The following is a 19,690-nucleotide window of genomic DNA, read 5'->3' on the forward strand; positions in this document are numbered from 1 at the left end:
ACTGCCAAAGTGGGGTGCCAGGACCACCAGCAGCAGCTCCCCTGAAAACTGTTTTGAACTGGAGACTTGACACATTCTCTAGTCCCAAATGGGTTCTACTGAACCAAATCTCTGGGGGCTTGAGTTGGGTGGGGTTCAGGCTAGGGATCCCTCTGTTAGGGAACCTCTGAAGATGCTCAGGCTCCTGGAGATCATTGCTGGTGGGAGAGAGCTGAGTGCGGAACTTCCCCTAGTGCCTGTCCAAGCCTGCCTCCCAGTCTCCCTCATGGTTCCTCCATTCCTCCCTCCTCTTTCCAGTCCCATCCCCACTGTATGCACACTCTATGCAGACATACTGCAGCATTTCTGCAGGCCGAGCAAGTGTGACCACAGAGGTATCAGAGTAGCCATAAGGACTGGCTGGGTGAGGAGTGTCACTATGCCTGGCTGGTGCACACTGTGGTGTTCTTGCCTTTGCACCAATGAGCGGTAAGGAACAGGGAACATACAGTGAGGTTATATAGAAAGGAGCTCATTCCTCATTCAGGGTCTGTGAATTGAAAGCCAGCTCTGGACTTTCTGTTCTATGTCATTCTAGGGAAAGCCATGCCTCCCTGTTGGCACACTGATATATCCAATAGGGCATACTAGGAGTCAAATAACTGATAGGCATTTTCTTTTGGCCACCTGTACCAGAAGGACCAAAACACAATCTCAGACTCATATCTGTGGGGCTTCTTGAAGGGACCCTATGACTTTCATGCCTCTGCCAATGGGAGTTGGGCTCCCAGATTTCTGCATGTTCATATTCTGGGTTTCTTTCTTTCCCCCTGTCTATGTTATTTCCAATCCCCTATAGAAGAGGTGTGTTTACCAAAAGGCATGGCTTGTGGCTTATGGTCACTTCTAAGTCTTTCCTCAACAGAGATGCCAAGGAACTGGAGACCCTTGAGAAATCACTTCTTTTGTGTCCAGGATGGGAAGGAGACAGGAGGTCAGGTTGGAACATAATGTCCAAACAAGCTATGTCCACGTGGAGTCAAGCAAGAAGAGGCACAGGGGATAAGCTCCAAGGTCCCTCACCTTCTCATACTTGGCAAAGCCTCCCATGACTGCAGGGTCCACAATCCCATTAAGAAGCATAGAGAGTGGGTTGATGGGAAGGCTCTCATCATTCTGGTACTGGTTTATTATCATCAGGATCTTCTCATTGGCCGTGGACATGGTTTCAATGGCATTCTCCAGAGGACTAATTGTGGTCTGTTGGAAACAAGATTGGCAGAAGAGCCTCAGTGGATGGCCTGAGAAGCCAACATCATCATTGGTATTGATTTCACTTGGGTGGGGATTCAAAGATAGCCCCTAGTCCCCAGGCTACAGCAGGATCTGAGGATAATGAGACAGCTTGGGGGCTGTGTGTTGGCCAAGAACAGGCTGACTGGCTTTCTGTTTAGAGGGAAAGGATTTCTCTGGGGAGACACAGGCAGGAAGTGCCAGGCTCTGCTCTGACTTCACAGGTTGAATGTGCCCAGAGAAGATTTCTTTCCCAGTTAACAAACTCATCACATACTAGTTGGAAGCTATTATGTATGCTACTGGCCAAAGAAATCAAGATAGCTTGCTCTAGGAGCACCCAACAGGTACTGAGACGGAGGGCTAAAGGGAAGATAAAATGAAACTCTTTGCCCACACATCTCAGAGAGAAAAATAAACAGTGGTATTGAATGACAACAGACAAACACTGCAGTTTGCAGAAGCTTATGCTCCAGAGTAAAAACTAAACTAGAGGTTAGCAGACAGTTCTACAACAGGACCAGAGAGTAAATACTTTAGGATTTGCAGGACAGATGGCTCAGCTGAAACAACTCCACTCTGTTATTGCTGGGCAGAAACACAGCTAGAAAAGTATGGCTATTCCAACCAAATTCTGTAGGTGTTAGGATGGGACACAGAGGTTATTCTGGGAAAGGAAGATCACTGGTGGGAAAGGATGGACTGGAGGGGAGAGTTGAGAAACTCGAGAAACTTCATGGAGGAAGAGAGAAAAATTTATTGTGTCTATCATGATGGTTACGTGGTGCCTGCCTCGTTGGCTATGTAGTGAAGATTGAGACACTATAACACCTGACACTGCAGAGTCCTTGAGAAATGCCTCTTGCAACTTGTGCCTACTGCATGCATGAGAGGAGCAGGTCAGCCTTTGTAGCCATAGTCTTAAGTTATTTCTGTAAATAACTGATCTAATACAGCTTCCCAACCCTTTCTCTGAGTGTGTGCTTTTGGAGATTGTGGTGGTTGGGATGAGAATGGTCCCCATAGGCTCATATGCTTGGGTAGGATTAGGAGGTGTGGCCTTAGAGGAAGTGTACCACTGTGGGAGGGCTTTGAGGTTTCAAAAGTCAACAGTATTCCCAGTCAGCTCTTTCTCTCTGCCCTCAAGTTGAAGATCAGGATGTAAGCTCTTAGCTACTGCTCCAGCACCATGGATGCCTGCTGCCATGCTTCCCACCCATGGTGCATGAGGGCCTAAACCTCTGAAACCATGATTCCAAATAAATGTTTCTTTCATGACATCTCTTCACAGCAATAGAAAAGTACTAAGACAGAGATGGAAGTATCTGCAGTGAGAAGCTCTTGGGAACAGATTCTCTGTCACTACCACTATCTTTCTCTTTTTTTGCGGATTTTTTAAATTTGAATTAGAAACAAGATTGTTTCACATGTCAATCCCAGTTCCCGCTCTCTCCCCTCCTCCCATACTACCCCCCTCAACTAAAACCCTACCTATCACATATCCTTTCTGCTCTCCAGGGAGGTGAGGCCTTCCATAGGGAGTCATCAGAGTCTATCATATCCTTTGGGATAGGGCCTAGGCCCACCCCCATGTGTCTTGGCTCATGGAGTGTCCCTCTATGTGAGATGGGCTCCCAAAATACTATATAATACCCTCAGTATTAGCATCACGCTACTCCAACTACACTCACGTGGCAATTTCCTTATAGGAGAAAGGGGTTTATTTTGTTCATTGAGACTAGTCAGTTGTCTTGGTTTGGGGCCCAGGTAAAGGCACTAGATGGCAATGGTGGGAGGGTGTGTCAGTGCAGACTGTCACATCATCCTTAACCTAAGAATTTCCCCAAGGCACTGCCATTTAAAGGTTCATAGTACCTACAAATAGTACTATTTTGGGGAACACCATCTGTATTCAAATTGTAGTTCCCATATCTGCATACACATAGCCACATTGACTCACATGTACATATATAAACACATAGGGTATGAGCTGGAGAAGAATACTGCTTGGCCTACTGCCTAAAATTGAGATCCTTGTCTGAGTTTGTATCCTGCATACAAATCAACTCTGGTGAGCTTTACAAGGCTAAGGTCCAGAATGACTTGGAAGGAAAATCCACCACTCAGCTGAGGAGTACAGCAGTTCATGGGGATCCTAACTACAGCCAGGGTGTCTAGTATACACAGGCTTTGAGGCAAGTTACCAGAATTGGTAAGGTGTACCCACTGGCTTGTCTACACACTTTTAAGACTATTCCTGGATTCCAAGATCAGCTTGTCATTGCTTTGACAAAATACTGCCATTAGGAACAGCCCTCAGGAACAGAGACTAAGAGCAAAAGATCTTTGGCTCTCCACAGATGGAAACATGCACAGCTCTGAGTGGAACTTGGGGTACTGCATTTGGAGGGAGGCATGGCTGTCAGTCGCTGATAAGAGAAATCAAAAGCAAAACCACCACAGCCATCCACCACAAGGAGACAACAGAGATGGTTCCATCAACAGTCACCTTACCAGTCAGTGCATGCTCTCAAGAGTGGGTGAAGTGAAGCCCTATGCTGGTATAGATGAGAATGACCCCCATGGGCTTAGGCATTGGATCAGATGGTCCCTAGTTGGCGGTGCTGTTTGGGAAGGTGGTATGGACTTTCTGGAGGATGGGCTTTAAGAGTTTTTACTCTTTCCCTCCTTCAAGTTCATTCTCTCTGCTTCCTGTTTACAGTTGAAGATGCGAGCTCTCAGTTTCCTGCTCCTGCCATCCTGTCTGCCGATTGTTGCCATTCATCCCCACCATGATGGACTTTTCCCCTCTGGAAACTTACAAGCAAAATAAACTCTTTTCTAAGTTGCTTTTGGCCATGGTGTTTTATCACAGTAGTGGGAAGATAACTAATAATACACATGCCCAAGGGCAGTAGGTGCCAGAGTTGGAGAGGGAAACTGGACTGTTCTTGGTTGCAAAGGCTGGCTTCTATGACAAGCACATCAGACAATGTCATCAAACCTGCCATCAGCTTCCTGTTGGGACTTCATTAGGCCCTCAGCTCTCTGGCATCTTTGCTGAACTGAGTCTCAGTTTCTATGGACATCACAGGCAAAATAACTTGTGTTCAACTTGCTGTGAAGGAAAAGTGAGTGGGAATAAGCATGGAAGTGAGTGGGAAGGGGCAGTAACTTCTATTCCCAGCAAGACAGCAGCCTTTCCAGTTGCTCTAGCACCTCCCACCTATGTCATCAGCTGGAGTCCACCCAGGAGTCCTGTGAGCTGCATGGGGCAAGCATCAATGACTGCAATCAATTTGAGAGTTCAAGTTCTCCACTGGCCTCAGTTTCCTCCTCTGCAAAATAGTTCACTGGACAGGAATCAAGAAAGCATCTGGAGAATAGCAAGCCATGGTGGCCTGCAGAGGTCTGTCCCTCAGCAAGCACTGGCTAAGATTCCCCCAACGTTAACTCAGTAGGTGGAGGGCTGACTGCAAGCATTTGCTTCAGCATCTGCCAGTCACTAGTAGCCTAATGTGACACTTTATTTCTTTTATCTTACAGGACTTGGAAGATAAATATTTGAGTTTATAGCTTTGGGATCCAATGGCTTTTGGCATCCATTACAGCTCTGACATCCCATAGTTTATGGTTCCTATTTTGTAAACTGAATATGAAGAGATACATAATGACCCTCCAATAACACACTGTCATTTGTGGCCTAGCTGAATTGTCAGACTCTTAGATTAGGGCTGAGAACAAGGTGAACTCCTCAACAAATAGGCAGGACTTTTCCTGAAAGCCCATCCTAAGACACTCCTCTAGACACATAGTGCTGGGGTCATAGCACCACATGAGGGAAAGAACAGGGAATAAGAGAAGTTCATATAATGAAAACAAATGCTTACAATGTGGTCACTTAGCAAGGCACTAAACCTCTGTGTCTGAGATATCTTGAAGCTTGATAATAGAGGCCAGTAAGAACAAATCCACTGTGGCAATCCTTAGAGATACTTTCCCAAAACTTCTTATCACAAGCAGATATTCATAAACACACTCACAAGCACACATACACACACACACAAGCACACATATGCACATACATACAAGCACACGTACATATGCACATACAACACACACACACACACACACACACACACACACACACACACACACACACACACACACACACACCAAGGACAGGAATAACTTGTTCTGGCTCACAGTTTCAGAAGGCCCAGTCTATCATGGAAGGGGAGGCATGATGGAACAGCTTACAATACAGAAGACAAGAAGCAGAAAGAGGGCACGCTGACACTGGCCTGGGTCCCTCCTTCCTTTATTCTATCCCCAAACTGTGGGGTGGCTCCACTCACTTTCAGCATTAGTTAATTCTCTCTGGAAGTAGTGTCATCCACACATCTCCTAGGCGATTCAAATTCACCACCAAAATTAACCATCACAGGAGCTAACAACATGAAAGAGAGAAGTTAAAATAAAAATGTCTGCCATTCCCCTAATTTCAGAATTCTGAAGTGAAAATGTAAGGTAACTATTTAGACTCAAAGGGCATCAGCATGGCAATTACCTAATGATTTACTTAAATATTCTTGAGAAGAATTATGGGCCTGAGGCTGTTCTTGACACTTGGAGTACTTCAGGGAGAGGATAACAGACAAAGTGTCTGCCTTCCTGGAATTTATATTGCAGTGGAATCTATACTCCAACAGTATATTTAATATTTGGTTAATAAACACTGAAAAGAGCACTCAGAAAATTGTGTAGTCTATTAGGAAGTGTAAAGAACTTTGAGGAGAAAAGGGACAGAAAGGGACACAGGAGGGGCTCCCTCAGTTTACTACAGTCCAGCAGGCATGGCTGGAGAAGAGGTGCCTTGTGGAGCCAACCCAGGGATGGGCTCAGGCAGGGCTAATGGGCTATGAAAAAGCTGGAAAGCTCCCTTCCTCAAGAGCAGGGCTAGTAATGGTCCAGTCATCCTTCAGTATCCATGGTGATTTGGCTCTGGGACCCTCTGAGAATACCAAAATCCAAAATGTACAAGTCTCTTCTACAGCATGGCACAATACTTTCACATCATCCACACAATCCTCCCATAGACCTTCAATCCTCTCTAGACTACTTACAGCCGAATGCAAGGCGAATTCCATATAAACAGTTATTTTAGCACTTGTTCGGTAAATGACAAGAAAACATATCCTTATATGTTCTGTTCAGATGCAATTTTCCCCAAATACTTTCAGTTTGCAGTCAGTTGTTCTGTGGATATGGGACCTGCGCATGCAGAGTGACAACTAAATACAACATAACCCCACCACCCCCACCACCAATAACAGGGAAGGAAAGGAAGGAGGGAGAGAAGGAAAAAAAGGAAGGAAGGAAGGAAGGAAGGAAGGAAGGAAGGAAGGAAGGAAGGAAGAAACAAACAAAAAGGCCCATCTAGTCAATGTCTAGTGAACTATTTTTCTTGGCCCAGGGTCTTTGTTCAAAGCCATTTGACAAGGAAGCTCCCTCTGACTCGGCTATCTAAAATGGTTACCCTTCCTCTTTTTAGCCCTCACTCATGATGACCACCATCTGACATTTTGTGTTTACTTTGACTTTTTAGTCTTCCTCTCCCCTTCCACCAGAATGGAAGCTCTGCCATGGGATCCATGTCTCAGAACAGTGTCCGACATTTGTTAGGCATTTGAAGTTTTGAATGAATTAAAAAAAAATAAGATTTTTCAAATATAGTCCCACCTATAAGTGTTCTCACAACTGTGCTGGCCTGTCCTGATCTTCAGAACTGCATGGTCCTTAGCTAACAGTGGACATGGGGACTGTAAAGTGTGCTCAGTGGGCAAAGAAACTTTCCACCAAGCCTGACACTGAGTTCAATCTCAGGAATACACATGGTGGAAAGAAAGAACAGACTCCTGAAAGTTGTCCTCTGGCACACACACACACACACACATACACACACACACACACACACACACACACACACACACACACACACACACCAGCATTCATATACATCTACACAAAAATATAACAAAATACACATCTGCTATCTATACAATGGAGCTCAGAATTCTAGATTCCAGTCCCCTCTGGCTCTCTGATGTTTCATCTTTCAGCCTCAGTCTATCCAAATAGAAAATGGTTCACTTTGGAATACTACAGAATGCCATACTGTAGTCCTGGGTCTGGATGGAGAACTTTGAAGGGGTAACTTGGCGTGGTCTCCCAGAGCCTGCTTCTTCTCTTAGCCTTCCTACTGATTCCATTACTAAAGTCTAGAGAGCCTTTTATATACTGGGGACAAAAAGCTACCTAGTGATTAAAACACAAAACAAAGAACCGTGGCAGCAGATGCCCTGGGTGCTGCCTACTCTGGGATTCCTATAGGAGCTTAACAAAGTGTCCCCTTTATAAAGTCAAAGAGGTCTCTTCTGCCTGTAGGAGAGGGAGGAGGGGAGGGACTGTCTTGACATCCTGAAACTCACCTGAGCCATTTGAACCACCTCAAACCAGCGCAGGATGCCGGGTAGCTTGTATGCGGTCAGGAAGGAAGTCCTTTCAATCCACATGGACTGGGGAAAAAGAGCCACAGCTAATGAAATCTGCTACTCCTGGCCCTGGTGGCCTCCCGTGCACCCAGGGGAGAAGAAATGCTCATTTCCCAGATACACAGTGACACCTCCCCCTGAGCAATTCTCAAAAATTGTTTAATCTCTCTCTGGACTTAGGCCAATTAGCACTACCTGGTTATACTAACAGTCTGAACTCGTTGTCAATTTTGAATGTGTCCATTTGTGTGGTCTAGGGGAAGAGGCCACAGTGTTCATTAGATTCCCAAAAGGATGCTAATTCTTAAAAATATTAAGCATCACAGGCTGAAAGCTGAGGGGAATTTGGAGTCACCTCCTCATTCCAGCCTTGAACTGGAGGAGAGATGACAGATCCAAGTTGGGAAACCTGTATACAGGTGACTGGCACTCAGGACATCGTCAGCGTTTTACTCAGTAAATGCTGAGGTTCTACAGTGGGTGTACTGGAGGGCTTGCTTCAGCCACACTCTCAGCTACCTGAAAATACACAAATGTCCTGACTGTCAAGGTCATCTGACAGGAATCTCCTTTCATCTTGGAAGGGGAAAACTTTGAAAAATGAGAAGATCCAATAGACAGGTTGTCCTATCCGAGATGTCAGTACCATGTTCCTTGACTTTGGAACAAGTTCCCTACCACCTGTGGTTGGCAGAGATGTGTTCTGGATGCTGGCGGGGAGATACTCACAGCAAACTCATTTTCCGGGTCTACAGTGCCCCTGCGCACAGGCCTGGAGTAGTGGAACTTCTGCACATAATTGGATTTGTAAAAGCTGAAAGACAGGAAAAAGTGGATGTTTCTGGAAGCCGTGCCCAGCTGCTGACACCTTAAACATCAGATCTGGCAGAGCCCTTGTGGTGGCATTTCAAGGTCTGTGTTGCGGCTCCATAAAAAAACGATTTTCACAGGGCTGCAAAGCGATTTGGAAGATGGACTGGCCTCATACCCTGGGCACTTGCAATTTTGGCATGAATGTGCCAACAGTGGCCCGTGCCATTGTTTCCTGCAGTCCACTGAAGGGTCTAAAATGCCTAAGGACCAAGCTGAACTTCCCCAGAGTGACCTCCGAGGCTTGTTTTAGGAGCCTCAGACATCCCCTGTCACTTTTTCCTGAATATGTGGGGAAAAGTCAATTGTCATTGAAAACAGGGCTCTGTGCTAGCTATAGAGGAGGCTCTGACCACAGTGCCTGTCCAAGGGGGAGAGAGGCTGCCATCTCATCGCCCCTGTTTGCTGTGATGTTGCCGTGAGGCTCCTGGAGGAGCTCTGTCTTCCTAGGGAGCTCTTGTGGCTGGATAGACTACCCAGGGGAAAGAAGAGGGTGTAGGGAGGTGTGCAGTTGAGGACCCCACAGATCCCCACCTCATGACCTACTCAGTGATTGCACAGTCTGATATGAAGAAGATGGACACCTGCCTACATGCTGCTTACTTTAACTTTATCCCATTGGGAACATATCCATTATTTACCCATACTCTGCCAAAGGCTGAAAAGATGTGCCTTTGGGGGAATGTGCCCAGCCTTCCACAGCTACTTTGTTCCATCCCTCCACCAGTCTGCCAGCTGCCAACCCATACTACTGACTTTCTTAGGTCCATTCTAGGATCAGCCTGAGCATCAGGCTCCCACATCAGTTTGATGCCGACTGAGGACTCACTATACACAAGCTACCTGCAGCCTACAACCCTCCATTCCTCCCATTCATCTTTGACGTTAGCCTTATTACAGATATAGCCCAGGTAACTGGGGGCAATTCTTTTCCCAGAAGGCAAAGCAGGGATGGACTGGCTGAGGAGAAGGGCGCTGGGGCCTGTCCTGCCACCGGCTCAGCCTCTTGGGTTCTGTCCATTCCTCAATCAGGACCATGGGTCTTACTTTATGATCTGGTCAGGCACTGGTTTGTTCTTGAATCTGGGGTGTTCATCCAGGACAGGTTGCACAGTGAAACACTGGATATCTGATGTCATCAGGGTTAAGGTTTCAACATGTTTCAACATGTCTGTTGGCCACAGGAGAATTCCAAATGTATCAGGAGACAGCTAAGAGCTTCTATGCTGGTCCTTCTGGGGCCATGCTTTTATTTAATGTTTAAGTTGGTGGCTTCCAACAAGGTCCTAATGACCAGTGAGCACTTGCTATGATCTTTATCAGAGTTGACTACCACCTTGCAACACTATTTCATGGTTCTGCTCTAGCTAACAGAATTGCTTAGCCATGCTTAATCACTATTACCATTGCTATACTGTCATTGACAGTAATACCCTCTAATGAATGGATGACTCTCTATCAATTACAGAGCACACTATCCTTTAATCTCTCCAATTCCAGTAGATGTCTTTGTTAACCTCAATTGTTCCTGTTGGCTCAGAGAAGCCAGGCAACTTGTTGAAGGTCACACAGAGCTTGTAAGAAGAGTGAGGGTTTATATTTAGGGTTCTTAACTCTATGCCTAGCATTCTTTAGATACAGTCTATTTTAGATCCATTACTGGGGTCACAGGAAACAATTACACAAACCACCTTGGGGCCTAAGATGCCAAAATTCCAATTCCCTGGATAATCTGGGGGAGCTGTATGTTCATGAGGATGTAAGACTAGTCTATCTTCTTAATTATCTTGTTAAAAAAATCTTCATCAGAGACCTCACTATACATGGTGGATCTCCAGAGTTCCCTCAGTACTTCCGAGTCAGTCTCTGCATTTTCAAAGATCCTGAGGTAATATACATGAATGATAAAGCTGAGAGACATTCTGATCTAGAACATGCAGCCATGTCATTTTGTCCTCCAACTCTTGACACAACCTATAGCAGGAAGCAAGTAATAGCTGGAAGGAGTTCTGTGATTGATTAGTGATGTCTGCCACTAGCACAGGATGCAGGCTGGCCAGGCATATTGGCTGGATCTTTGCCTGTCTTAGTCTAACCCCATCTTCATATTGAACTGGCCATATGACAGACAAACTAAGTAAAAAAAGTCAATAGTCATTGGTTCTATCATTGACCCCTGCTTTCCTTTCCCTATTTTTCATTTCCTCTTCCCCCATTTCTCTTTAGGCATTCAAGTTGTTTCCTCCTTTACTTCTACCCAAAGACCACCACAACTTCAAAAGTCTTCCCTGAACCTGGCATGTCTGCCAGCTAGGGAATCAAGAGCTGCTCTTGCTGGTTTTTGAAGCTACCCTATGGTGGAAGGTAAATGTCTCTATCTCCTGTCAAGAGTCATTTTCCTCCATGGTTCCCATGCCCTTTGACTACACTCCTCTCTTTGATAAGTCCTCTGTGCTAACACACTGGGGTTTGATGGTTTCCACTCTGAAAAATACTTCCACATGGAATGAGGAACCCTCAAAGAGAAAACAACACAACACCTTGGATCAGTCTCACTGATAACATTTCTGTAAACTTCAGGAAAACCCTAAAGTCCCAGCCAGACAGCCTGAGCTGGAAGATCATTCCATCTGGAGTCAGTGTCTGAGCTGAGGGCAGGGGCTGGCAGACTGCACTGATCCTGATACATCTCATTGCCCATTTCTATGGCAAGCACAATAGCACAGATGGCCTATTTTCAAATAGCTGTGACATGTGAAAATGATACATGATTCAATAAGTCAGTGCCTGCATATAAACCTTTGTGGGAACATGGCCTTGTTCACTAGTTACATGTGATCAGTGACTGCTTACACATTGGGACAGCAACTAGGGAGTTGTGACAGGGGGCACAAAGCTCTCAAGACTAACCTTTACAGAAAGGCCTGCCAACACTTCTTTTAGAGACAATTCTAGGCCATGTATATTGATCTGAGCTGCTGACACTCACCCAAAAGGAAAGTCCAAACCTGTCTTTGACATTGGCACCCTCAAATTATTTGTTTATACTCTCCATGTCTGGTGCATGGATTGTAACAACAGCAGACTCCTACCAGACCTTTTGCTTCTAAGTGCCTTCCACTATCTGGAGAAGATGTGAGACCAGTTGCTCCCCTAAACTACCTGTTTACCATCAACACAAGAAGATAAGAGGACAGTGTTAGCTATTCAAGGTTATGGAAAGCAGCAGGCCTGAGTTCAAATCCTAGATCCATTGCTTTCTCACCTCAACTTTGTGTGAGTCATTTGCTTTCTGAGCCTTAGTTCCCCTAGTAGTAAAATGCAGAGAACAATAGGCTCATTTCCAAGGCTTATGATGTAGCAAAGAGGGGAAGATTCCTAAGTGTTAAGTTTATGGAAAACAGTTAATAACATTCTGATCCCAGTGTAAAACACAAATGATGGCCAGGTGGTGGAGGAGCCCACATTTAATCCCAGGAGGAAGAGGCAGGCAAGCTCTGTGAGTTTGAGACCATCCTGGTCTACAGAGCTAGTTCCAGGACTGACAGAGCTACACAGAGAAACCCTGTCTGGAAAAATCAAACCAAACCAAACCAAACCAAACCAAACCAAACCAAACAAAACAAACAAAAAACTGATGGTGGTAATAGAGCACAGATTTCAGACAGACAGGGCTTAGCATTTAAAACCCCCACTCCTTCACAACCCTAGGCAAACTGCTTCATCTCTGCCTCATGTATTCCTCTCAGTGAAATATGGAAATTTAACACTGTTCTAGAGTATTTTATAGGTTTTAAAGAAATAACGTTTGTGAAGCACTCAGTCTCCTCCTGAAGAGATCTAGCAAATGCCAGAACTTTCTCTTTGATTTACCTTGTTCCTAGTACTGGACCAGACCACAGGGCACTAAACATGATGCCATGACTGGGGACACATGTTCTCTCCTCTATACCACACCAAAAGGAGAGGCCATACAGCTTTTCAATACCTGGCTGTCCACTATCGGGGCCTTAGCAGTAATCCAGGACTCACTCACATATAACCAAACTGGCCTTTTGGGCCAGCCAGCAGACACCAGTTGCACCTTCTCCTGCAAATGGCTGTGGAGGGCAGGCAAGAAGGGAGCCAGGCATAATGAAAAGGTCACAAATGAATATTTATCACCCAAGGGAAAAATATTTTGATTAGGGTTTTCAGCAGGCTGGGCAGAGAAGCCCTGTAGCCTGACACCCCACTTTAAAAGTTGTAACTTTATCTGTGCTCAAGGGTGCAGTGCAGGGGCCTCAGCTGAAGTAATGGGTTTCCCAGCTTCACAGCCGGCCTTATCCTGGCATCTGTGTTCCCTGCCTCCACAATCCTACCCCCTGTGAGTGACAGCACATAGTCCCTGTGGACACCAGGTTTGCTCCATGCTGCTCCCTGTATTCCAGGAGAGCTGGTCCCCTCTGCTCCTTCCTTCCTCCCTCACCTGTATCCTTTCCTCCTTTTGATTTCTCTCTCCTTTTCTTTCTGTTAAGCAATGAATACTTTCCCAGAGTGGGTTTCATGCCAAGAACTTCATGCGAGGGAAGGGGAGACATGGAAAACAGGCAACAAAGAGGTCTTTTCTCAGGGACCTGACATTCCTTTTGTGTTCATGTATCTTAAAAAAAAGCAGAACAAATGAAGAACAAAGCAAAACAACAACAAAAATCAAACAATGAGGGCTTGAGGTCACAGTGTCATGATGAGCCTAGAAAAGGCCTTAGAGAAGATGCCAATGAAAGGTCCTTCCTAGAGATAACACACCAAATTAGGATCTGGTAGGTGGATGGAAACCAGGAGCTTAGGGAACAGCATTCTAAACAGAAGGAACAGAAGTGGGGAAGGACTAGAGTAAGAACGAACAGTCCTATTTAAGAAATAAAATGGTGTGGCAGAGACAGAAAACTAGAGGGGGGAGCTGGGAATGAGAATGTTGCATAGCTCAGGGACAGGGATAGAGTTGAAGCCTGGCAGTGCCACTGGCAATATAAAGTCCTTTTAGTCCTTGGGAAAGGCATCTCACACATAGTGCCCTTCCCTTTGTCTGGGCCATCTCCCCAGTTAATACTAACACTTAGCTGCTTATACAAATTCATGTCATCAAGGAAACCTCAGTCTCTCAGTCACATTACCTAATAGTGTAATTAGTTGTCTGAATCTCTTGTAGCATTATAGCAACTCTGCATTTACCTAAAGGCAGACCACTTTTGGTGTAAAACCCTGCACAAAGCCAGATACAGAGCCAGGGCACAAGAGACGATTTTTCATGATGAGAACAAAGGAAGGGTTGAGTTCATCTATGGGGTTGTGTTTTAAATGCACCCCTCCGTGAGCATGTGATGCCACTTACACAAAATGTACAGTATATCTACATGTTGTCCCATACACAGAAAGCAACCTCAAAATGACCTGTGATGCCTAAGAGGGTAAATTCTGTATAGGAAGCTGCCATACTGCATACAGAAAAGGACCCCACTTTTCTGCTTCCAAACATTCCAGGCTGCAGTTAGTTGAATCCATGCATGTAGACCCCAGGCTACAGAAGAGCAGCTGTACTAAGATAACTTCTCTGGGTCCCCATTGGAGATCCAACAGCAGCCATTGATTCTGGTGTCATCTCTCAGCTCTGTGATGGCTCTCATTTAGAGCTATGGCCAGCCCTCTGGCTGGGACATTCTCCAAGGATACATTGGCCTGGGGCATTCTTCACATCATCTCCTGGCGCAGAGGTTGTGTTCATCTTTTCTGCATTGGGGAACTGGCTCAAAAGCTGCATCTGGAAGTCCTCTCTTCGTTCATACGCCTTCCCTCGGTAGATGAATACTTTGTTCTGCAAAGAAGGGACACATCTGTCAGAGTTGCCGGGGCTTAGTTGTGTAGGACATACAACTCAAGCAAAGCTGAGAGACCTTCAAAATGAGCCCGGGGCTGTTGGAAGGGGATGGCTTTGAGTATATCTTTCCCCTTTCAGCTTCTCATCAGAAGTAGGGGCTGACTTAGAAGGTCAGGCCACTCCTTTAACAGGCCTCGTTCTGAAGGGCAGGGAGATTATGGATTCTGAAGATCTACAGTCTACAAAGAGCTTCTGGGACCACTCATCATGCCACACCCACTTTATTTACATGCCTCTAAAATTGCCCAGTTCCTTTCAATGGCCCATGAAGGCTGGGACTACAGGTTGAAAGGGACCAATATCCAGGCCCGTCATTACCTGGCTCCTGACCTTGAACCTATACAGGTACTCTATTTACCTATTAGTCTCCCCTAGAACAGAAGTTGTCAATGGGTGATTTGGGCTACCTGGAGACATTGAAAATTCCAGAAACCATCTTTTGGTTGTCATAACTTAGCGTGATGATGTTCCTGGCAGTGAAGGAAAGTGTCATGGATGTTCCTAAGCACCCCCACAATGCACGGGGAGCCCCCACAGCCAAACATTATAATGTCCATATGTCTAGATAATGAAGTAGGAAAACCCATTCCAGACCATGGCTGTGCCATCTTTGTTGAGTCTAATGGCAGCTAAGTTCTTCTGTCACTTACAAAACTAACCCTGTCACTTACCTGTATGTGCAGCACCAAGCCATCTGGACATCAGAGCAGCCTGGGGAATCTTTAAAAGTTTGTATTCTCAGGTCTCACTCTAAACCTGCTAAGGTGTTGTCTCTGAGATTCATCCTAGGAATATACATTCGTACTAAGTTGTCAGGAGAGTCTGATGTGCAAATAAGGCTGGGCAGCTATACTGCTCCACCCAGGAGACTCTTTCCCCACCCATCTCACTGCTGTTCATGGAAATCTCTTGTAAGTCCACTAAGGCATCCATGTTGACTGATGACACTGAGAGGCTTAGTTCCTAGACTACACTGTAAACCAAGTGAGGTCAGGTTGTTCAGATCTGTTCTTTCCTTGGCATCTTCCTGACCCTAGAATCACAGTGCAGAGTCTCATAGAAGCAATCCCAAGAATGACAAAATCCAACCTGCTACATGCTAAAAGCAGCCACGGAGATATTAGCAATGACCCTGCAGATCCTTAAGATCCTTTCAGGGACCACAGGATCAAAATTACTTCCATAATGATGCTAAGACTATCATTTGCCTTTCTCATTCACATTTGATCCTTCAGCTAAGCAGCAGCTTTCCCAAGGCATAGGCACCTTGTGGTGACAACAGATCAATAGAGCCCATTGTCCTTGGGCCAGTTTTTAGAAGTGTATGCACAACTCTAAGTGAAGTTTGCTCTTCTTGCTCTTTTTGTTTGCTTTCTTGAGATAGGGTCTCTCAAGAGATAGCACATCCTAGAATCTTCTATCTAGTCAAGGTTACTCTGTCCTCCTGCCTCTGTCTCGTGAGTCTAGGGATCACACATGTTCCTCACTGACCTTTTAAGATGGAAAATTGTAGCTATTATTTTTCATTTATGCTAAATGTAACCCGACTCTTGGGTTTATTGTAATTTTTAAGTAAGTTGCCAGACATTTTCAGTTTTTCTTAGTTTTTGTTTTCCATGTGGTACTCATTTTGTAGAGATAGTTCACAAATAAAGAAGTGCCCTGTGGCTTCAAAAAAAATGTTAGAGAGCAAAGGAGTTCCCCTACCAAACAGAAAGAAAACAACTGCCTTATAATTGCCTGGTGGTAGATCTTGCCTGTTCTTTTCTTGAATGCCTCATTCCTGAGATGGGGCCCACACTACTACTCCCAGCAGATCCATTTGGGGTAAGAGAAACCCATCATCACCACTGATGGTTAGGGTTGAAAGACCAACTTAGGGCTCTACTGGGGATAATGGTAGTCCTTGGACAGAGCAGGGCTCAGCCCTTGAGCTGTGAGGTTCCAAGAACAAACATATCTTCAGAACACAAGGTACAGCTATGATCCCAAGGTTCCCAGACCCCAGCCTGAATCACTGACAAACCCACCCGCAGAAAGGTGGGGAATCCCTGGCCATAGTATCCAACGGCAAAGTAGTCTGGTTTGGGTCTGAAGATTTTCATGATGTTTTCATAGAATTTGGCCTGCTGGATCTGAAAGAAGAAAACATGACTTGAATCAAGACAATGCAGAGAGGTGTATCAAAGGCACATTCAACTGAAAGAGCCCTCAGTTATGACATTATCCTCCCCCCAGAACCAGCTTCATGCCTGCATTTCTGTGGATAGAGCCATGCCTAGAGACCATGTCTACTGTGCTAGGCATTCCACCTGCAGGAGTGCATTTACCTATTTCATACCCAGGCCATTCTTGTGAGCATCTCCAAGGCTTTAAGTAAGGAACCAGGTGCTGGTACATCTGGAGTTGACCCCAGTGGGCTCCAGCTGTGGTCTTGCCATCCCTGCTCAACTCCTTTCTCTGTGAACATGTGGCAGTGCCAGGCATTCATGAGAGTACATGGATGCCAAAATGTGTCCAGATAGAGGCATCTTCCTGTGTTTGCACATTTAACATAATCTGTATACTCCAGGAGGTGTGTGCTTCTCAGATGATGATATCCCTGAAAGCGGTATGCAGCTCACTCCACACTTCACAGCACTTTGCAATTGCTATTGATCCCGAAGAAATCTTGATATAGCACAAACATGTGAAGGGATATGTCATAAGGATCATTTGATGTGGCATAGAGCAAACATGTGGATCTAGGCAGGTGCCTGGGTGGTAAGTGCTTCATGCGGGGATGTGAGTGTATATTAGTAGTGTGTGGGGTACCCTGGCATGTCTGTGTAGAGACTCACACATTTGGAAGACTGCAAATCTCTGTGTCTGCAAATATCTGTATGTTCAGGGGGTACTGTCACTGAGGGTCCATTGGTGCAGGCACATGTTTGTATTTGAGTTGTATCTTACATGCAGCTATGAACTCAGCAGATTTTAACATGATTACCTCTCTAGTCTTCCATCCCCCACCCTCACTGTCAATAATCTGACTCTCATTTTACCATTTTCCTGGAAATGTCTACAATGGCCTTTATAAGCTGAGAAGGTTGCCTGGGAGCCTGGCACTAGGACAACCAGGGATTGTGGGGGTTGGGTGTGAGAGATGAAGGAACAACCAAAAAGCTCTGGTGAGGCCAACTCCCTGCTAATTCCTGACCTCTGCAATGCAGGCAGGGGAGGCTCTACTTCCTAGTTCCCCCAGCAAGTCCTGAACATGGACATGCTAATGGGAAAAGCCAGATGGGAAGCGTGTTAATGTGATTTATCTGTTCATCAAAAAGCACAAAGTTGTGCTTTTATTTAATTGGTTTGGTGATTTGTGGAACTTTTACTGCAAATGTAACAGAACATTTATTGGGTGTGCAACAGCTGTGGCAGCTGGGGCTCCATCTAACAATGGAAGGGTGACATTCACCCTGGCCTCACTCAGGCCCTTCTCCATCCTTCTGTTTCCCTAAGCCACAGGCTTTCTTTTCTGTCTATCTCTGAGATGAATAAGCCCTCTGCACAGGCCTCTGGGAAGGTGGCTTTCAGGGAAGGTCTTACCAGGTTCTGGCTGAGCAGCTCGTAGTCAAAGATTTCCATCTCATACTGTTCGGCCAGTTCCTTGCACAGGCTGATGGCCTCTTCCCACATCTATAGGGTCATCATGGAGACAAAGGTTAGAGGTGTCTCAGCTTTCCAGAGACTTGAGCCTAGCCATGGCCCCCTAGGGTTGCACCACAGACATCCTCTTACCCAGCCCTAGTGCTCACACAGAGTGAGCCTGGGACTTGGTAGTAGCATAACCTTTCCCTGTTTTCTCATCCTGTTCCTTCAATGAATAATGCAGCAGGCTCTTTAAATGCTCCCTGATTCCTCCTAAGCACCCTGAGAGAGGTCACTAACAGCATCTTCATATTCCAGATGAGAAATGGAGGTTCATCTGCCTAACCAGGAGTGGGCTTGGAGGCCAACCTCATTGGACATGGCTTCGTTTGCTGCTTTGTAAGTGCTTGGTGACTTACAGTCACTCCTGAGTCCCTCACCTCCCCAGTGTGCAGTTTAGGCTGGGGAGGCCTCAGGACCCTTGCTAGAGAGGAATGGTTCCCAGTGAAGCAAGCAGACTGTCTGGGGGTGAGAGCATTTCTGGGGATGGAGTTGGGTCCCAGTGTTCAGTCTCTGTTCTTCTCCTCTGCCAGTCAATGCCACTTCTTAATGGGGTGATGTGTTTGCGGGGGGGGGGGGTGGAAATAGTGAGTAGCACGGAGATGGAGGTAAGAATTTATTAGAGTATTAAAACATCGTTAAACTTTTAAAGTGGCTCTTCTCTGTCTTTAAAATAAACTGAATATATGGATCTCGGATATACAAAGAAGCCCACACAATTTTTTGCTGCTCTGCATTATGCCAGAAGCCAAGATCATCCCCCATCTTGGACTGTGGAGGCATCACTATGCTCTGCAGCTAGGCATGGGTAGACACAGGGCTGGCTGGAAGCTTGACAGTCTCAGAGGATACCCATTCCCATTCCATGCTGGGTTTAAAACAGAAAATGCACCTAAATGAAGAAGCTGGGGGAGGCAGGGGAGGAGAGAGTGCAGGCTGCCAAAATTCATCGTGAGCTTCTTAACAAAAGTGCTCTCTGCATCCAAGCATAAAAATAAATAAAGCCAAGTGTGGAGCAGAGGAACCATGGCAGTAAACCCCAGACAGCTTAGTGAGCAGCATAAAAATGTTTTATGTGCCAGGAGGACCCCTGTTTGCAGGCTTTACCCTGAACAAGAAGGTTGGGTAACGATCCTGGCTGGGTCAGTACGCTGTTGGGCATAATGGGGGGAGGGGGTAACTTTGCCAACTTCCTACCAATACAGGAACAGGAAGAGGCAATGGGGTCCCCATGTGCTAAGAGATTTCTAAGAGACAGAAAGGGGGTGGGTAGTAGTCAGATGCCTAGCATTTCCTCCAGTCCTCTGAGGCCTCTGACCATCACTGATCTCACTGGGCTTCACACATTGGTTATGGACCAGTGACTGGGTTTGGTGAACAGTGCATG

At 45.8% G+C, this 19,690-nt stretch overlaps 1 protein-coding gene across 1 annotated transcript in view; it reads right to left on the bottom strand.

The window, feature by feature from the left end:
• Nucleotides 1-19,690, bottom strand: part of Dock2 (dedicator of cytokinesis 2) — a 377,575-nt gene that overhangs the window by 11,553 nt on the left and 346,332 nt on the right. The window contains exons 39-45 of the mRNA XM_035448098.1: nucleotides 18,202-18,291; nucleotides 16,644-16,748; nucleotides 14,409-14,550; nucleotides 9,744-9,825; nucleotides 8,556-8,640; nucleotides 7,764-7,850; nucleotides 1,063-1,239 (exon numbers count right to left, since the gene is read on the bottom strand). Coding sequence (XP_035303989.1) covers nucleotides 1,063-1,239; nucleotides 7,764-7,850; nucleotides 8,556-8,640; nucleotides 9,744-9,825; nucleotides 14,409-14,550; nucleotides 16,644-16,748; nucleotides 18,202-18,291 — 768 coding nt within the window. The remainder of the gene's footprint in view (nucleotides 1-1,062; nucleotides 1,240-7,763; nucleotides 7,851-8,555; nucleotides 8,641-9,743; nucleotides 9,826-14,408; nucleotides 14,551-16,643; nucleotides 16,749-18,201; nucleotides 18,292-19,690) is intronic.

Source organism: Cricetulus griseus, chromosome 7 (genome assembly GCF_003668045.3).
Source record: "Cricetulus griseus strain 17A/GY chromosome 7, alternate assembly CriGri-PICRH-1.0, whole genome shotgun sequence".
NCBI classification, from domain to species: domain Eukaryota; kingdom Metazoa; phylum Chordata; class Mammalia; order Rodentia; family Cricetidae; genus Cricetulus; species Cricetulus griseus.